The 20047-nt window shown below is 37.6% G+C and overlaps 1 protein-coding gene across 14 annotated transcripts in view; it reads right to left on the bottom strand.

Moving 5' to 3' along the window:
* trip12 (thyroid hormone receptor interactor 12) overlaps positions 1–20047 on the bottom strand; it is a 328355-nt gene that overhangs the window by 152492 nt on the left and 155816 nt on the right. For all 14 annotated transcript variants that reach the window (XM_051923009.1, XM_028794650.2, XM_028794649.2 and 11 more), the window contains 2 exons: positions 14883–15019; positions 4012–4095 (listed from right to left, as the gene is read on the bottom strand). In XM_051923009.1, the coding sequence (XP_051778969.1) occupies positions 4012–4095; positions 14883–15019 (221 nt within the window). The remainder of the gene's footprint in view (positions 1–4011; positions 4096–14882; positions 15020–20047) is intronic.

Consider the following 20047-nt stretch of genomic DNA (forward strand, 5'->3'; position numbering starts at 1 on the left):
ATAATTACACTGCCTGTATTTAGGCTACCTGTTAATTATCACTAGTTCTTAAATAGGTTGCCCTTCAATATGCCCAAATTCAGAATGTGGTGAAAGCACATATTTGTTATAAGGTCCAATTCACTGTCACAATTACATAAAAGAGATCTAAAATCTATGACAAACAATTGGATTTGAAATAATCCTCCCATTGCCAAATAATTCATGGCTACAGTACAAGTTTACAGATTACCAGATACAACAAAACACACAGGATACTTGTGAAAAATTTTAAACCCTATCTATAGGATATAGATGTGTTGACATATGACTGCAAAGTGGGTATTTTACAAAGTAGCCTCTTTAAAAGTTCAAGTAAATGCAGACATAACTTAAAGAAACCCCCAGCCCACACACACACACTTCAAGTCAGAATGAGATAAAACTGCAGTGTAAATTAATACATTAACATCATAAATGAAAAATAATACCAAAGCAACTTCAGAAGACCTACTCTAAATACTACTGAAGTTTTAAAAGATGAAACTATAAGGAATCCTACTTCTCCCCAAAGTTCAGTTCAATGTTGACCCCTGGGTTAGTACAGAGGCATAGGGTATTAAAGTCTGATCAATTATATGAGACATCTGGAAAACATGCCACATGTTTTCAAAGGAATTCTGAAATAATGGATTAACTTTTAACTGACATTTCACCAAAACAGCCTTAAAGATGTATTAAAAAATGAGCAAAAAAGTTTCAGAAAATTAGAGCAACACACGTTTGCGATATTTATTTAAATTCATTTGACTTGTCAATTAAATTTACCAGCTAATATCTTCTCCATCTTCTCCACTGAAACAAACAAATCTAACAAGAGCAAATATCAAAAAGCTGTCAAAATGACAACATAACAAAGCTGAATTGGATAGTGTCGTTAAAAAAAGAAGTTTTAATAATAGCCTGAACTTTTACTAATTATTTAATTCAATATTACTATTTTCATGCTAACAGGATCCAAAACCAAACTGACAGCAATATGCTTTTGTTTTAGTTGTGTATGAATTGTTTCAAGATAAAAATATGAAGCACAAAAAGGCCACAGATAATGAAATCAGTGTTCAGTAATCCAAAACAGAGGAGGGGAATTACCATATTTTTCACTCCATAAGACGCACTTTTTTTTACCCCAAAAGAAGGGTGGAAATGTCTGTCTTATGGAGCGAATATTGTGTCACAGACCGTGATGTGTATTACCTGAAAAAAGTCGACATCCAGGGGTAGAGGGCGACAATCAGCTGTTAATGGCAACAAAACTCACCTTTACGTTACAGGGATTCCCTCTCTGCTTGGAGGAATGTTAAGACTAATTGACTCGGCATCTAATCCTTGCGTGCATGTGAGTTATGAAATGTAAACAAATGTAAACAAAGGCAAGAAGGCATTGACATCTCACGAGGGAGTGAATTGAGTGCAGAAATCAAAATACTCAGCAGACGATGTTTTGTGCATTATCGCTGAGTCAGACTCTGATTTTTCAGAATCTGATTTTGTTGAGAGTGATCAGGAGATTGAGCAAGAGAGTGAGGAACTGGCATCAGCTGATCGGACACCAGCTGATGCCGCCCCAGCTGAGCGCATTCACGCAGCCAATGCACCTATATGTAGCAAGGTTTGTGTGGGAGGAATACCCAGACATTGATCCGTGGGAGCCAAACTGGCTTACGGACTTCACAAGACAACACCATGCTTGCTGTTAGACTCAACAGATTACCAGCTGCTGGACTATTTCAGGCTGTTCTTTCCAGAGGCTGTTTTTCAGCTACTGTCAGATGAGACAAACAGGTATGCAGAGCAATTTTTTGAATCACAGGCTGCGCTTGCACCGCAATCTCGTTTTTCAAAGTGGAAACCCACAACAAAAGACGGGATGAAGGGCTTTGTGGCATTTACAAACAGAGATGGGACTAGACTGGCAATATAACTTCAGGGAGCATTGGTCCAAACGGGCTTTGTCCCCTGGTGGCTTTGGACAAGGTTATTCCACAGGATAGGTACGTGATCCTGCACAGTGATTGTGAGCAACTGAGCTTCATAAATTCTGACACTAGTGATTAGGAGTTCTTGGGGTTTCCAGAAAACTAGAAGAATGCTTGAACCTTAAAGTGTCTCCTCATTTGTTAATGACAGTGATGATGGCTCTTAATACCGCTGTTGACTTTACATGGTTGAAATATTATTCTACTATATTTTATTAAATATATTACATCGCCATTTGGTTCAGAATATTTTTTTTCATGTTTTCCTCCTCTAAACCTAGGTGCGTCTAATGGTCAGGTGCGTCTTAAGGAGCGAAAAATACGGTACTTCTGAATTGCAAATGAATATAGACTAATAAAAAATGAACCCATGCTGGGGTTGCTAGAAAAAGGAAAAGTAATTCTACTCTAACTTTCCCTGTATACTATTATTTTGTGCACCATTCACCAATAATTATCACAAATTAAGCTGAAATTTAGTGTTTCGTAATATTGCACCAATATGGGAGATATTTAGAGGATATTAAGTTACTATCAATTACATAATACTTACAAGACTATCATATAGTCCTTTTATATTTAAAACACTTAAATCTTGATACATGGAAAGTTCTTGGTATTGGAACCATTAGAGATAATTATATTGGCAGTATGTTTGAATACTTTCAACAGCTATACCTTAAATATAACATTTCATAAACACACTACTTTCCCTCAATACATATGAAATCATAACACTAAATGGAAGTCACATACAGATTAAAAAATCTTCGTAAAGATGAGCAAAGCCTGGTCTACTTCATGTTAAAAATGCATACAGCAAAATATTTCTCTGAAGACTATTATATACCTCATTAAAAGTTCTAATTGTAAATGCTATTATCACACACCTGTCTCACTGTGTATCGCACAGACCTTACTGTTTGTTAGCAGACATTCCTGAAACCATTAATGTCTAATCCTAACAAGCACTGCATGAAATAAAAACCAATGGAACATCACTGCTTAATCAATAATCTATAGAGGCACAATGCCTCAGACTCATAATTTACCCACTCTAATAATAAGGGGAAAAGAACATTACTTAAGAATTAGAAGAAAAGAAAATCAAATTCAATTCATAAGGAATTGTCCAAAGACCCATTAGAAACAGACAGACATCCGATTTCTTACTCACTGTATGAGAAAGGGGAGAGGATGTCAGATTTAATTTGAGTAAGATTTTGTATTGTATGTTTAACAGCAAAGTAATTAATTTATTGCAATGTAATTTATAACACCTATAATCATTACAAAATGAATGCATATTTAAATGTCAATAACTGAGGCAGCTATGCTGACTTCAAAGCAAAACCTAGACAGATATAGTATACTGTACATGAGAACAGAAAGAACTTCTCAAATCTCCTTTTTTCAACATATCTTGAGCTAGGCCTACTTGTGGGTTGGTGCTAGTGTGTTTCAGCCATTTCTACTGAGAACTGTAATTTCAGTTGAAGTTTGCAAGCTTGTAGTTGGAAAGTAGTAATTTAAGCAAAAAGAGCTGGTAGTCAACTCTGCATCTGTAGTCAGAAAGAGGGTGATGGCAGACTGAACTATTTCAGTGTATTTTTTAATTTTATTTTTTTTTCTTGGTATTGAACAATTTAGTTATTTGCAAGACATACCAAATGTTTTGCTGCCTTTTTACCAACAATCTCCCTCAGAAGTAGTATCATAACTTTGCACCATGTAGAGGTGAGGTCAATGTCTGCATACTGAAACTGTCTGAAAACTACATTTTAAAAATAGATGCCCTAACCCCTCACATAACCAAAAACGTAATTTCAAACTCATTGTTTGAAATGCAGTAGAATTTTAAGCAAAATTTTAATGCATTAATATAATTCCGTTAAACAACATATTAAACCAACCAATCTTAAACTAGCTGTAAAACAGTGGTGTAAGTCTGCACTTAAATTTCTAAATAGACATATAGAAGCAGTTTTCTTACCTTGCAAACGACCCATTTCTGAATCATCAGACTCACTCTCCCCAGAGGTTGTCATTCCTACAGCACCAGCCACGGAACTAGAAGCTAAAAATTGAAGACACCTTAAGTCTAGAGTGTAAAACTTCAATAAAACAGTTCATTTGCATTTCATGTAGTACTTGAGAAACTATTCTGGCTTAAAAATTTCAAGGAAAATTTAAAACAAAAAAAAATTACATAAAGCTATAAATACACAGGGAAAAAGAAATACAAATATAAATCTCACTTAGCTGATGCTTAAAAGCATCAGTTAAGTATTTTTCAAGTTGGTTACTTCTTCACAAGGTATACATTCATTTGCAGCATAAAATTATGAAGCATTCTTATATATTTAAAAAAAATACCTATCCTATTTTTGAATTTTAAAATGGAAATGTTTTGTTGAAAACAAAAGTAAAAAAACTTGATAAAAATGTCCGCTCTGAAGCGGCAAAGGTTTAGATTTAAGAAAATGCCTTTCTGAGACATGTTTGCACCAACAAAAGGAAACCAGAAGTAATATAGTTTATTATAAGACACATTCCTTGTTCAACTTGTCTGCTCACTGTAGCAGAATTTTGGACATTTTCCACAGGCACAAAAGTCAGCAGTGTTCACAAGACTTGACATCGCTTCATAATGCAATATATTGTTGTTCTTTTGTCTCTTCAGTTCTGTTTCATCAACAGATATGTCCTGACATGGTTTGTAACACTGATTAAAATCACTATGACTGTGTTTGATTCAAGACATTTGCCAGGGCTGGTGGTGCATGCACCTTCAAATGACATATTATACCATGTGAACACTCAATTTATATTTTTTCATATGTGATGCTGGGACACAAATAGTCACATAAAGACAGTGATTTCATGCAAATGCATACTCAAATCTTTATTTTTTTCCCTCCTATACAGTCAGGTTTAACACTGCATCAGTTTACAGGCTATAACCCGAGGGTAATCTTGGGTGCATGTTAGCAAAAGCAAAACTATTTATTGTCACATTTCCATACACTGAAGGGTCTGCCCCTTCACGTATTGTGCTCTTTTTGCCATAGGCTTTCTTTTTTCTACTCTGTGCCATCTTGTCTTTTCTCCATGTGATAACTGGTTCAGGCTGCATACTGATTAGTCCCCTGTTTGTGTGAAAAATATTGTACATAGATATTCCCAGTGATATTATACAATTTTACCAAGCTGAAATTATAGATGATGGAAGTCACAAGGTGGTGCTACTGCAGCTGAAGTTGTTTTTACCATTTTACATTCTGTGTTTTTCTTTTACAAAGGTTATGATGCAAGATCTACCCAGGGTGGCAGTGTGGTGCATGTTCATCAAGCATGCACTTAAGAGACAATAAATTGGAACTGATTACAGTACATTTTTTATCAATGCCTTAGATTTTTGGAATGTGGGTGGTCTTGGCCATGTTGATATTAAGCCCAAAATGCTCACCAACTTATCACATACTTAATGCGGCAAAAAATAGGGAAATGAAAAAGATAAGGTATATGAAAATTATCAATAAACAGACAGAAGTGCCAAAATCCAATTATTAAATATTACCAGGGCAGGCAGAGTGAGTCGATTAGACTCAACAAAAAAAACAAAGAATGTTTTATATACTGAATGAAAAAGTAATAAGTAGAGTTTGAGCAATTAATCACATGGAAGATCAGTCAGAATCTTACTCTTCAACGAGTAACACAGATAAGGCTCCATCATTCTGAGCAATTGTGCTTGTCAAAAAAATACAAGATTTAGCATATAAAATGTGATTCACAAACTGGAGTTTAACTTATAGTAGGTAAGCCACATGTTTCACATGCATTTCTCACATTAAAAACAGATTGCATCCTAATGTATTTTAGTGGCTGCAGTCTGTGTTAGTGCATCCCAAAGAGGTTTTGTAAACGAACTGAAGAGGTTGCATAAATACATAGATTTGCCTTCATCATTTTACTTTGAAGTTGATGAAAAAATACCACAAATGTATCTCCCAATCTTCAATCAACTATTCCATTTGTATGATGAATTTGCAATATATTACAGTGGATGTACATCATTATTAACAAGTTTTCGAACGCCACTAGTTAAAAGGAGAAACTACTCTGTGGCTCAGTAAAATTCTTCAATGAAGAATTGCCTATTAAATAATAAAACTGTCTATATTTGGACTATTAAATTATACAAAAATTAGGATTTGAATACTCCTATTAAAATTACAATATATACATACATAGTGTAAAACATCTGTGCTATGCGCCATTACATGTGCTTTTGTATTTAAAAAGCCTTTGAATGATTCATTATTATTAATATATTTGCTTTAGAAGCATTTGCAAAGTATTTAAAATCAGTTGTTAGTATACCTGTTAATCAAAAATCAGAGCAGTGTGGTAGAAAAATCTGACCATTTTACAACTGACAATACAAACTAAATTAAAAATTATAAAACTATGATCTTGGAAGTGATAGGCAAAACACAGGCTAATACAGAAGGTATTGTAGCATAGTGTGTTTGAAGTGATTAGTGAGAGGTAAAATAAAGGATATTTCTTTTGCAATGGAATTTCAGAAATTGCAATTTTACCATATAGATTCAAATTAAATCAATTATATTCAGATAGCGATATTCAGTCCAAGAGTCATAATACATGTTTTCAAAAACAAATTTATACCACAAAAATACATATAAAATGCATTTTTTGTGTATCTGCAGATGGCTTGCAGACACAAAAGCTGATGATGGGACACGCCCAAGTGTAACATCTGCTAGGAGACTGGGGTCAGGGTTCAAATAAATCTAAATACTAGAACATGACAAATCTTTGGAACCAACTGAAATACAACCACTCGTTTAACAGTTACAGTGGTTACACCATGTTTTATAGCCTGCACCTTGTATACATATACAGTACACCCCCAAAATTCACAGGGATTACGTTCCTAGAGCACCCGCGAATTGTGAAAAACCACGACTTTTGGATGAGGCTAAAAAATGCCTTTTAAATGCTTATTTTTATAGTTTCAACCCTTAATACAGTATGCCCCCAAAGCACTTTAATTTCATTGCAAGCTTAATACATTAATACATTACATTACCTAAAAACAGAATGTAAAGGTAAACCCGTATACTGTACAGAACTGTACCGCTATGTCTGCCGCGGTGCTAGAATGTAAAATACCGATGTTACCACTATACGTACTATAATTCATGCAAGCACATTTTCTTTGTTATGAGTAAATAAATAACTTAATTTAAATAAAATACAGAAATGTACTCACCAATGATGAATGACATTGATGATGATGAAGTAGCTGTGCAGTACGATGCAAAGGATTTAAAACTCCTCAGGCGGCGCCTCTTTTTCAGGCGCTTCAGGAGGAGTCGTATCTTTGGACAGGTCTTCTTCTGGCGGGGTTTCGTGCTGGCTTTTCTTTATAGGTTTCAAGAACACTGTGATGGGAAGTTGCTGTCGTTGTTTCTTCATGGTGGCGAGGAGCGTTTTATATGTCTGAATGGTAGCATCGATGCCATTATTAACTTTGAGAGCCCGAACCATATAGGGTCCCATGCTTCAATCATCCCTTGTAACGCCTTTGATGTCCGAATAATCTGGGACAGACGTTCCCATGTCAGGCCCTGCTCCTCCTTCTCTTTGCACTGGATCTGTCTCTTCCTCCTCCTCCTCCTCTTCGCTGGCACTCTTTGTTAACTCCAACAAATCCTTGTCCATCAAGAGTTCAGAGTGGGCATCGATAAGGTTGTTCACCTCATCTTGAGTGATGTCGTCAAAACCTTCGCCACCTAGTATCTTTGCCAGTTCCATGGCCTTGTCGACAGCGTCATGCTGAATTTTGTCATGGACACACTCTGGCCACAACTTCTTCCAGCAGGCGTTGAGGGTTTCCTTTTTCAACTCCTTAAGAGAAGCTTGGATGACTGACAGGCACGTCGCGATTGTAAAGTTATGCCAGTAACCCTTCAATGTAAAATTCTCGTCCGCTTCCATTGCATCCACAAGGTATTGGAGAGAAATCCGGGTATAAAGAGCCTTGAAGGCAAGGATTATGCCTTGATCCATAGATTGGACGAGGGAGGTGGTGTTGGCAGGGAGGAACTCCGTCTGAACTCCCACGTAATACAAATCCAAAGGGTGGCCGCCAGCATTATCTATAATAAGCAACACCTTGAAGTTCATGCCTAAGTTGTGGAGGTATTCCTTGGCTTGAGGGATGAAACACTGGTGAAACCAGCTAGAAGCAAGGATTTTGGTAATCCAGGCTTTAGGGTTGTGCAACCAGAAGACAGGCAGCAGGTATTTATTTTTGTTTTTAACTCTTTTAGGGCTAATTTTTTTTTTGTTTCTTTTCTCCCAGGGCTGAATATTTTTCCAAAAACTAACATTTTTTAAAAAAGAACACAAAGCAATTGTTTAACATATCAAATCAACAAAAAATATTTACTTTTGACAAATGTTACTGTCTTGCATGTTGTATGAGCCTGAATTCTCTGTGTGTTGTTTTGATGCCTATTTTTCAATTGTCTGTTGCTGCATTTTCTAACATATATTGTTAGTGTGTACTGTAGAGAGACAAGTCACCCATTTGCCATCGTGCCATGCCACTGCCACCAAGTTTTCTGCCTGCATGAAAACCGTATTGTCACCTCTTTTCATCTTCTGAAACTTTATGAACTTTATGTATGGCATTATAGCCTGGCTCACCCCATGGGATTTGCTTCTGTTTATTACATACAGTGGTGTGAAAAACTATTTGCCCCCTTCCTGATTTCTTATTCTTTTGCATGTTTGTCACACAAAATGTTTCTGATCATCAAACACATTTAACCATTAGTCAAATATAACACAAGTAAACACAAAATGCAGTTTGTAAATGGTGGTTTTTATTATTTAGGGAGAAAAAAAAATCCAAACCTACATGGCCCTGTGTGAAAAAGTAATTGCCCCCTGAACCTAATAACTGGTTGGGCCACCCTTAGCAGCAATAACTGCAATCAAGCGTTTGCGATAACTTGCAATGAGTCTATTACAGCGCTCTGGAGGAATTTTGGCCCACTCATCTTTGCAAAATTGTTGTAATTCAGCTTTATTTGAGGGTTTTCTAGCATGAACCGCCTTTTTAAGGTCATGCCATAGCATCTCAATTGGATTCAGGTCAGGACTTTGACTAGGCCACTCCAAAGTCTTCATTTTGTTTTTCTTCAGCCATTCAGAGGTGGATTTGCTGGTGTGTTTTGGGTCATTGTCCTGTTGCAGCACCCAAGATCGCTTCAGCTTGAGTTGACGAACAGATGGCCGGACATTCTCCTTCAGGATTTTTTGGTAGACAGTAGAATTCATGGTTCCATCTATCACAGCAAGCCTTCCAGGTCCTGAAGCAGCAAAACAACCCCAGACCATCACACTACCACCACCATATTTTACTGTTGGTATGATGTTCTTTTTCTGAAATGCTGTGTTCCTTTTACGCCAGATGTAACGGGACATTTGCCTTCCAAAAAGTTCAACTTTTGTCTCATCAGTCCACAAGGTATTTTCCCAAAAGTCTTGGCAATCATTGAGATGTTTCTTAGCAAAATTGAGACGAGCCCTAATGTTCTTTTTGCTTAACAGTGGTTTGTGTCTTGGAAATCTGCCATGCAGGCCGTTTTTGCCCAGTCTCTTTCTTATGGTGGAGTCGTGAACACTGACCTTAATTGAGGCAAGTGAGGCCTGCAGTTCTTTAGACGTTGTCCTGGGGTCTTTTGTGACCTCTTGGATGAGTCGTCTCTGCGCTCTTGGGTTAATTTTGATCGGCCGGCCACTCCTGGGAAGGTTCACCACTGTTCCATGTTTTTGCCATTTGTGGATAATGGCTCACACTGTGGTTCGCTGGAGTCCCAAAGCTTTAGAAATGGCTTTATAACCTTTACCAGACTGATAGATCTCAATTACTTCTGTTCTCATTTGTTCCTGAATTTCTTTGGATCTTGGCATGATGTCTCGCTTTTGAGGTGCTTTTGGTCTACTTCTCTGTGTCAGGCAGCTCCTATTTAAGTGATTTCTTGATTGAAACAGGTGTGGCAGTAATCAGGCCTGGGGGTGGCTACGGAAATTGAACTCAGGTGTGATACACCACAGTTAGGTTATTTTTTAACAAGGGGGCAATTACTTTTTCACACAGGGCCATGTAGGTTTGGATTTTTTTTCTCCCTAAATAATAAAAACCATCATTTAAAAACTGCATTTTGTGTTTACTTGTGTTATATTTGACTAATGGTTAAATGTGTTTGATGGTCAGAAACATTTTGTGTGACAAACATGCAAAAGAATAAGAAATCAGGAAGGGGGCAAATAGTTTTTCACACCACTGTAAGTGAATAAAACTTTGCAGCAGCACGTACCTAAGCCACCAGGGGACAAAACACGTTTGGACCAATGCTCCCTGAAGTTATCTCACCAGTTCTGTCCCATCTCTATTTGTAATGCCACAGCGCGCTTCATCTCGTCTTTCGTTGTGGGTTTCCACTTTGAATAACGAGAATGCGATGCAAACGCAGCCCGCGATTCAAAAAAAATCTCTGCCTACCTGTTTGTCTCATCTGACAGTAGCTGAAAAGCAGCATCAGGAGAGAGCAGCCTGAAGTACAGCAGCTGGTGATCTGTCGTGTCCAAAAGCAAGCTATGCCGTCTTGTAAACTCCGGTAGCCATATCGGCTCTCAACGGATCAATGTATGTGTATTTATCCCATGCGAACCTTGCCGTAGATGCATCGGCTGCGCGAAGGCACTCAACTGGCAGCAGATCCGCTCGCGCGGCATCGGCTGGTGTCTGATCAGCTGATGCCTGCTTCTAACTCTCTTGCTCGATCTCCTGATCACTGCCAATAAAGTCCGATTCTGAAAAATCAAGAGTCCGACTCCGCGGTAATGCGCAAAACAACGTCTGCCAAGTGTTTTCTTTTCTGCACTTGCTTCGCTGCCTTTTCACATGTCGGTGCCATCTTGCCATTGTTTACATTTCGCAACTCACGCACACGCAATGTTTATTTGCCGAGTCAACGAGTCTAGCATTCCTCCAAGCACAGAGGGAATGCCTGTGACGTGACAGTGAGACTTGTCGCCATTAACAGCTGATTGTTCCTTTATCCCTGGATGTCGACTTTTGTCGACATTCGCCTTCAACCCCTCCTGTCGACAAAAGTCGACATCCGCCCTAAAAGAGTTAAGGGCACTAGGGTTCGCTGATTTGTAGATGAGGCCAGGTTTCATCATGTAACCAGCAGCATTGCCACACATAGTGTCACTCTGTTCTTCTGTGCCTTAAACCCTGGAGCTTTGGCTTCGTCCTTCATGATGTAAGTTCTGGACGGCATCTTCTTCCAGAACAAGCCAGTCTCACCCATGTTAAAAACTTGTTTGGGCTTGTATCCCTTCGCCTCTAAGATGTGCCTAAATGTCTCGGGGTACTTCTCTGCGGCTTCTTTGTCAGCAGACGCTGCCTCTCCATGTACAGAGATGCTTTTAATATTAAATCGTTTCTGAAAATGATCAAACCATCCCTTACTGTCTTGAAAATCTTTGGGCTCCGGTGCTGTTGATGGTCCTGGTTGCAGTTCTTCGGTACCTTCTACATTGTCTCCTGTAGCGAACTGCTGGTACAATTTCAGTGCTTTCTCACGGATGATGTTACCGGCCAAGGGGATGGTGGTCTTCCTGCAGTCGTGATCCACAATGCCAAAGCAGATTTCATCCTGATAATATTTTTATTCCTTACGGTCGTTACCTTTTTGGCACTATCACAAACTTACAGATACAGTACTCTGTATCACTGCCTCGTTCTTCTTTATGTAGCGTACGGTGCTTTCATTAATGCCATAGTGGCGCACTACTGCAGCATAACTTTTCAGTTCCCGGAGTAAATCCAGTAGTTCAACCTTCTCCTGGAGTGTTTTAAACTTCTTCTGGTGCTTAGTCTCAGTGCCAGAAGCGTTAGAAGGTGCAGGACGTTTCAGCGACACCTTGTGCGTTTAAGAATAACAAAATGAAAACAATAACAAAATGGAAAACATGAGGACACTCACCTGGAGACGCGTCAGAGGGCAGCAGTCAATCAGCAGCAAGGAGAAATGAATAACGCTCTCGGATTGGCTACTTTCACCATCCCAAACCGTGTTTCCCTCAGTGGTGGAAAACACGAGAACACTCACCTGAGACGCGTCAGAGGGCAGCAGTCAATCAGCAGCAAGGAGAAATGAATAACGCTCTCGGATTGGCTACTTTCACCATCCCAAACTGCGTTTCCCTCAGCGGTTGCTTCCTGTTCTCTCTACAGCACAGTATTGCCACGAAAAAAGCCATAAAAAATTGCGGAGGATATTTGCGCTTTCCGCTAACAATTAATAGTTAGGTTCTAAGGAAAAATCCACGAACCCTGAACCGCGTGTCTTTGCAGGGGTCTACTGTGTGTATATTAGTACACTATATATATATATATATATATATATATATATATAGTGTACTATTTAGCATGCATCTATATAATAATTTTAATATCATTTTAGTCAATGTTACTAAGGAAAGTGGAGTTGGTATATTAAATATATAATATCCCAACTCCAATTACTTTAGTAACATTAACTAAAATTATATTAAAATTATTATAGAGATGCATGCTAAATAGTACACTATGTTTAAACCTGTTGATGCAGCTGTTTTTTTTATTCTAACCAGGTATACTATCCTCCCTTTTCTATAAAAAAAAAAAAAAAAAAAAAAAAAGTTTCATTCAGAATTGGTAGACCTTAGATTAAACAGAAAATGTTTGCACATTATAATAACCAATGGTATTTTAGATAGAGAAAAGGTATATAGATTTAGATTGAATAGCTACCAAAAGGAGTATGGGATCAAGAGAGTCAATACTATAAATACACTAGGGGGCTTCGCCCCTGCTCGCTTCGCTCACCAACCCCTGTATTTGGTTTTCCGGATACACACTTTTACGATTGTTTTTTCTTTGAATTGTTGCTATTTCATTAGTTTCACTTTTATTTCAGAACTTCTATAAAAACAATATTTGTAATCTTGCGAGTCCCAGTATGCTGAATCTTTTTAATGAGGTCAGGATAGGTTTCTCTGTTTGGAATTTCAGCATAGACAAAACGATCTACATCATCAGCATTTATATATATATATATATATATATATATATATATATATATATATATTTTTTTTTTTTACAAAGTAACAAAGTAAGTAGAGTTCTACATTGGACTCCTGTCTGTAAAGTCGTGCTATTTCCCTCTCACAGTTCCAAAAGTACATGGGGTTACCAAGGTGATACCCCAGCTTTTGTCTAGGTTTTTGTACAAGGGCTAGACAGAACGTTTTTGACTCCTGGGGTAAATTTAGGTTTTTAAATAAGCAGACAGATAAATATATATATATACATTAACAAAGTAACCAATAAATGCATGTGCGGTAAACTCCGTTTTTGAAATTCTCAAGATTCTTTATTTGTCACATGCATAGTTATACAGGGCAACACGTGGTGAAATGCATCCTGATCCGCTTATCAGAAACTGTGCAAAGTTAGAAGAATATCAGTTACATTAACAAAAAGTCATAGATTGAAAGGTAACAGTATAGTAGAACATAATAAATAAGTAAAATTATGTGAATAAAGTAGAATTAAGTATTAAGGTGCAATAGTGTAGTAATTATTGTGCAAAACCAAAGTTAGACTGGTGCATAGTTAAATGAGGCAGTTTGTTTGTTTGCGCTACTGCGATCTTTACTTTTTTATATTTTCTAATTTTCCTACTTTCATATCCTTTAACTTTCTCCACATGTGTATAGCGCCAATGTTTTTTTTTTTTTTGGGCCTTTCTAATTTCACTGGTTTCACAGTCTCTAACCTGCTCTGCATGTGTTTAGCGCCAAAGTTTGTAAACATCTCTATGAAGTTCTACTTTGTCTTTTACTCACTGTCATTTAATTCTGAACCATATTGGACCTGCTTTTTTTTCCCCAATTCCACTTGTTCCGGGCTGATAATTACTTTCCTTATTTTCTGAATTTGCACCTCGATTATTCTTTTTTGCTCTTTTTTTCTGTCCAACGCATGAGTCTCTTTTCTCCGTGCTTTTCTTTCTTCTTCGTTTAATCGTCGATGTTTCATTTCTACCCTATTCATTTCTAAAGTATTGACCTTATACACTTTATATGCACTGAGAGCCCTGGAGCTGTGTGTGCTGCATGACTGCCTTTACACTACTGATTTGTTTTTTTTGATTTTGCTTGTAAGTAGGGTGTGTCTTGCAAGACTCTCGTTCTATGTTCCCGTGAGATGCACCGTGGCAGGTCTCTTTCATCTCGCGGATCTTTAAATTATCTTCCGAGAAAGATCACGTATCGTAGACTATCAGGACAGGGGACAGGATTTCTTTTTATAGTAGATAGACAGCATAAATAATAATCACTTCTCATTGTGGATTAATAAAAGAAGACTGAAGGAGAAATTGAATTTTTTTTAAAGAAAAACAAAGCTCATGCATGTTTATCTAAAATGCAATGTCATATTATACACACTAATACTTAAAAGAAGAATGGATTTATATTCATACATCCATTCATTTGCTGAATATGTTAAAGAAAATAATGAAAGGGAGAAACACTCATTTGAAAAGTTAAACATACATAATGGGCATTTCACCTTCTTTACCCATGAGCAACTAAATATGCTTCAGACATCATCTACATTAAAAAATTTAAATACAACCAATTTAAATATAATTCAATCTAAACACTTATTTGCATAAAGCACAAATGTTGTACTAGTACCTGAAGCTCCTTGTGGTGCTTCATCTGTGCGTGCAGCTGAAGAGTTTGCTCCATCCTGGTTGTTATCAGAATCTGCCATTTTTTCTTGTCGGCGAGCTTCAGCTGCTCCTCGTTTGCCCAGGCCAGAGCCTCGCCGACTGAAATTGTATTATTAAATATACAACTAAGTATCACTGCTAAACAGCCACATTTCACAAGAACTGAAATTAGAATTTACATAATCATTTTAGTCTTATGTGAAAACAAAATAAAAATCACATACACAGACATGCATCAGAATTTAGAAAAGGCTGAATCAAATAATAAGTGTATATGCATCTTTTTTCCATTATTTTCCTACCAGTTATTTTATTAAAGCAGTATTTTATTTGTTTTATTGCTTTAGGTATAATGTTTAAAATCTATTCAGAAAATAATCTTTGTACTGAATTATGAAATCATAGTAACTACTGGGCAACTCAAAAATGTGTCCTCCTCCTAGTAGCTGTGGAAGAGTGCATGTTGAAGGAATGATGCATCTTCCTTGGGTTGGTTCATTCTTGATCCCCAATGATGCTGAGGTAGATGTGGGCTCTGCAGTCCCAAATTGGAAAATGTGGGTTTGACAATGGATGGATGGGTGGCGTGAAGTATGGAACGGCTTACAGAGCCAACTAAAATAAAATTGTATGACTAAAGTAGAATATAAATTTCCACTCAAGTACTGTAACATGTCAATTAAAGTAGGTAAAAATAAACAATGCAGGAAATGTATTTAAGTGATAAAAAAGAAGATAACGAACAATACACATTCATTTAGCATATGCAATGCTGATTTGTGACAATGACTACCTACAGAAAAATGATATTTTGCATTTAAGAACACATTTTTCTGTGAATGTAACATTTAAAAAATGTGCATATTGACTCGATACTGATAAAAAGCAAATAGAATAGTACTGTATTGTACACTAAAATAAGCAAAGATGTAAAAGATATTGTAGGGTGCTATACAGTAAAATAGTCCAAGTTAACAAAAACATTGAATAAATCATACTTGCATAGTGGATTCACAAAGTATTCAGACCTCTTCACTTTCTGCACACTTTGTGTTGTAAATTCAGAAAGCAAATTTAATAAAAATCAACAACAGAAGGTTTTCATTCATATAAGTATTCAGACCCTTAATTTGGCACTTTGAAGAAGCCCCTTTTGGCAACAATTACAGCTTTGAGTCTTCTTGGATAAGTCTCTACAAGGATGCATATTTGAATTTGGGCAGCTTATCCCATTCTTACTGGCAGATTGGATGAGGAGTGTCTGTAAACTGCCTAATTCAGGTCTCTTGACACATGTTCTATAGGGTCAAGTCTGGGATTTGGCTAAGCCACTCAAAAACAGTCCGAAGCATGTCTCAAAGAAACTAGTGTTTTCTTGATTGTATGATTCAGACCATTGTTGTGGTGAAAGGTAAACTGTCACCACAGTCTGAGGTCACCTGAACTCTGAAGCTGGTCATCTTCAAGGATCACTCTGTATTTGGCTACATTAACCTTTTCCTCAATTCTGACCAGATTTCCTGTTCCTTCTGCTAAAAAGCACCACCACAGCATATCAGAAGAGCACTGCCAGGTCTTGTGACATCAGAACTCTGATGTAGTGCACTGAGTTCTGCCCCAAGAATTCAAATTTTGTCTCATTAGACCAGAGGATCTTTTTCCAAATGCTCTCAGAATCCATTAAATGATATTTAGCAAACTACAAGAGGATGGCCATATGCCTTTTACTCAAGAGTGTATTCTGTGAATGCAGGATTAATGGAAAGCTGCTGAGATGGTTGTCCTTGCAATAGGTACCCCCATTCTCTGTTTGGGTGACAGGACTATTGGATTCTTGATCACCTCTATGACCAAAGCCTTTCTTGCCTGGCTACTCACTTTAGCCAGAATGCCAACTCTAGGAAAAGCCCTAGTGGTTCCAAAATTTTTCCATTTCACAATTATTGAGGCCACTGTGCTCCTGGAAACACTCAAACTTTATAGTTTTACACCCTTAACCTGATCTATACCAAACCATAATTTTATCAAAAAGGGGTACATATATAGTGTTCCTTGGAGGTCTTGGCTTGGTTTTTATCCTGACATACTTTATATATACAGGTGTATGCCTTTCTAAATTATATGCAATCAATTCAATTTCCCAAAGGACACATCTCTAGAAATTAATGTAAACAAGATGCACCTGCCCACAACTTGAGTGCTACATCAAAGAGTCTGAATATATTATAAATGGGAAATTCAAGTTTTTAATACATTTATGGACCATTCTGAAAATAAACTTTAAACTTTGTTATGGGTTATGATTGTATAATGATAGACCAAAATGGTAAATGTGTCCATTTAAAATTAAAATTTATTAAACAAGGTGTGCAGAAAGTGAAGGGGTCTGAATAATTTTTAATCCACTGTATATTGCTGCTGTGTGATGCTTTATACATTTGTAAATTAAAAAAAATGCTTGTACAGTGGTACCTTGACTTACGAGTGTCCCAACTAACGAGTTTTCTGAGATACGAGCCGTCTCTCAGCTGATTTTTTGCTTTGAGTTGAGAGCTAAAATTTGGGTTACGAGCCAGCTTCAGATACCCCACCGCTAGTTTGCGTAGCGAACGCCACAGTGAACGCCGCAACATCCGCCCAGCATCCCATGTCTCACTCGTTCACTTTAAGCGATTAGCTCGCAGTGGAAGCATCAGTGCTGTGCTTGCATTTGTGCTTGCAGTTATTTTGCAAAACTTCATTTTTCCAATCATGGGTCCAAAGAAACTGAGTGCGAAGGACAATGCTGAGAAGAAGAAGTGGATGATGTGCATTGAATTAAAGAAATTATCGAAAAACATGACCAAGGCGTGCGTGTAGTCGACTTGGCAAAGCAGTACGAGCGTAGCACTTTTACAACCTGCACCATACTGAAGGAGAAGCAGTCGATAAAGGCTATAAGCCAGCCAAGGAAGTTAAAATAACTTCTAAACAGCAGACATCTATCCATGAAAACATTGAGAAGCTGCTGATGGTGTGGTTGACGGAGAAGCAGCTCGCAGGAGATACCATGACAGAGGCTATAATCTGCGAGAAGGCAAGAGCTATTTACGCTGATTTGCTGCAACAGACCCCAGGCACTTCAACGGACGAGGCATCAGGTGAGCCATTTAAAGCCAGTTGGGGCTGGTTCGAGAATTTTAAAAAGAGGACCGGCATTCACTCCGTTGTCAGGCATGGTGATGCAGCGAGTACGGATATGAAAGCAGCTGAGGATTACCTCAAAACTTTTGCCGGAATTATAGCAGCCGAAGGATACATCCCCTAGCAAGTCTTTAACTGTGACAACACAGGACTTTTCTGGAAGAAGATGGCAAGGAGACTTATATAACGGCAGAGAGGAAGAGGATGCCATGGCCAAAAAACCCATGAAGGATAGGGTAACCCTCGCACTGTGCGCCTATACGAGCAGCGACTGCAAGATTAAACTGCTGCTCGTTTATCATTCGGAAAACCCCAGAGCCTTTAAGTCACAAAAGAAAACCCCTGCAGATGAAAGTGAGGAGGGCGTGGCGAAAAGGGCAAAAATCAGCGAATAAGATTCAGTTATTCAGTTTAGCCTTTCTCCTTCACCTCTGTTAGCATCTTCAAGTCGTCTGATCTCCAAGGTAAATGCTGTACATTATACTTAATAAAACCAGTTAATTGCAGTACATTCTATTGTATTGTGTTTTTATACAATATTCGTTATTTATAAGTTCATTTTTCTTATTTAAAAACATGTAACAAAAAATTGTGGTGGGGTTTGGGGGTCCGGAACGGATTAATGCCATTTCAATTCATTTCAATGGGGAAAATTGATTTGACATACGAGTAATTTGAGTTATGAGTTCCGTCACGGAACAAATTAAACTCGTAAGTCGTAGTGTCTATAGGGCACTGGTCTAAATGTGAAAAAAGCCTTAAAAATGTACCAAATACAGCTAATTTGAAAAGTTTCAATTTAAGACTACATGCCTCCCACATTTCTGAGGTATGTTTATGATAACAAAAGTAAACTACAAGATACTTCCATTGGTTTCAGGATTTTAGTCTTCTTTTACCAATTTACTTTCACCTGTCCATTCTATTGATGTCCCTTTCCATCTTGGACCTCTCTTCTCTATCTGTCTCCACTCCAGTGAAATTTATTTTCTCTGGGAATGATTACCACCAAGTCAATTATAGCATCTCTCTGGATATCAGCTGATCCTCCTGCTCCCACTATGAAAAGCATCCCTATTCAATCTTTCACATCTCAAACTGTCAGTGGAGAGGTTTAACGGGTTTTGCACCCTAAATATTGCTGCACTATAGTTTACAGTGCAGTTAATTCTAGAATATGTGGCATATGATCCTCGTCACCTCACTTCTTAATCTTTTCATCCTCAAGGCCCAATATTTGGGTCATTCTACTCTTCTTAGTGTGTCCAAACACTGTCAGACTACATATTTTCTACAACCACTGTTCCGGTCTATTCATAAGCAGGGGTGGACAAATTGAAAAAGTATATAGTAGTCTGTTAGGTTACCACCTTTTAAAACTTCACAGTCCAGGCACGCTTTCTGGTAGCCCAGCCTTATATTCAGGGTGGAGGATTACCTGCTACTTTACACCAATATTAATTTGTAAAGCTTTGTTGTAAACAAGTGCATAGAACTCTTCTACTACAACACAAACATAAGTGGCATCTTCGAAGAGAAAATTTTGGCAAAAAGAACATTTTGAAAGGATTGTCATGTTCATGTGTGGTCTTTTTCCAAAGAACACAAAAATATTTTATCAAAGATGAACTGAAATACTGCAAAATTATTGTAATCTCAAATTTTGTTTTCTGACCTAATACAAATCCCACCAATTGGTTTATCTGTCAAAAATATCATTGGTTTGCCCATCAAGGTTATTCAGAGGTGCAATATGTCCTTTACAGTGTCATATACTTTTAGTTGACCATGGCCAGTGATCTATACGCACAACTGCAATAAAATTTGTTACACTTGGGCCATTATATTGCAGTAAACGACCATCAAATACAATTCACTTTTGGCATTCCTGCCCTCAATGCCCCAGATGCTTTACATCTAATGTTATTGTTTCTCTTGCTTGCT

The sequence above is a fragment of the Erpetoichthys calabaricus genome, chromosome 2 (genome assembly GCF_900747795.2).
Source record: "Erpetoichthys calabaricus chromosome 2, fErpCal1.3, whole genome shotgun sequence".
NCBI lineage: Eukaryota > Metazoa > Chordata > Cladistia > Polypteriformes > Polypteridae > Erpetoichthys > Erpetoichthys calabaricus.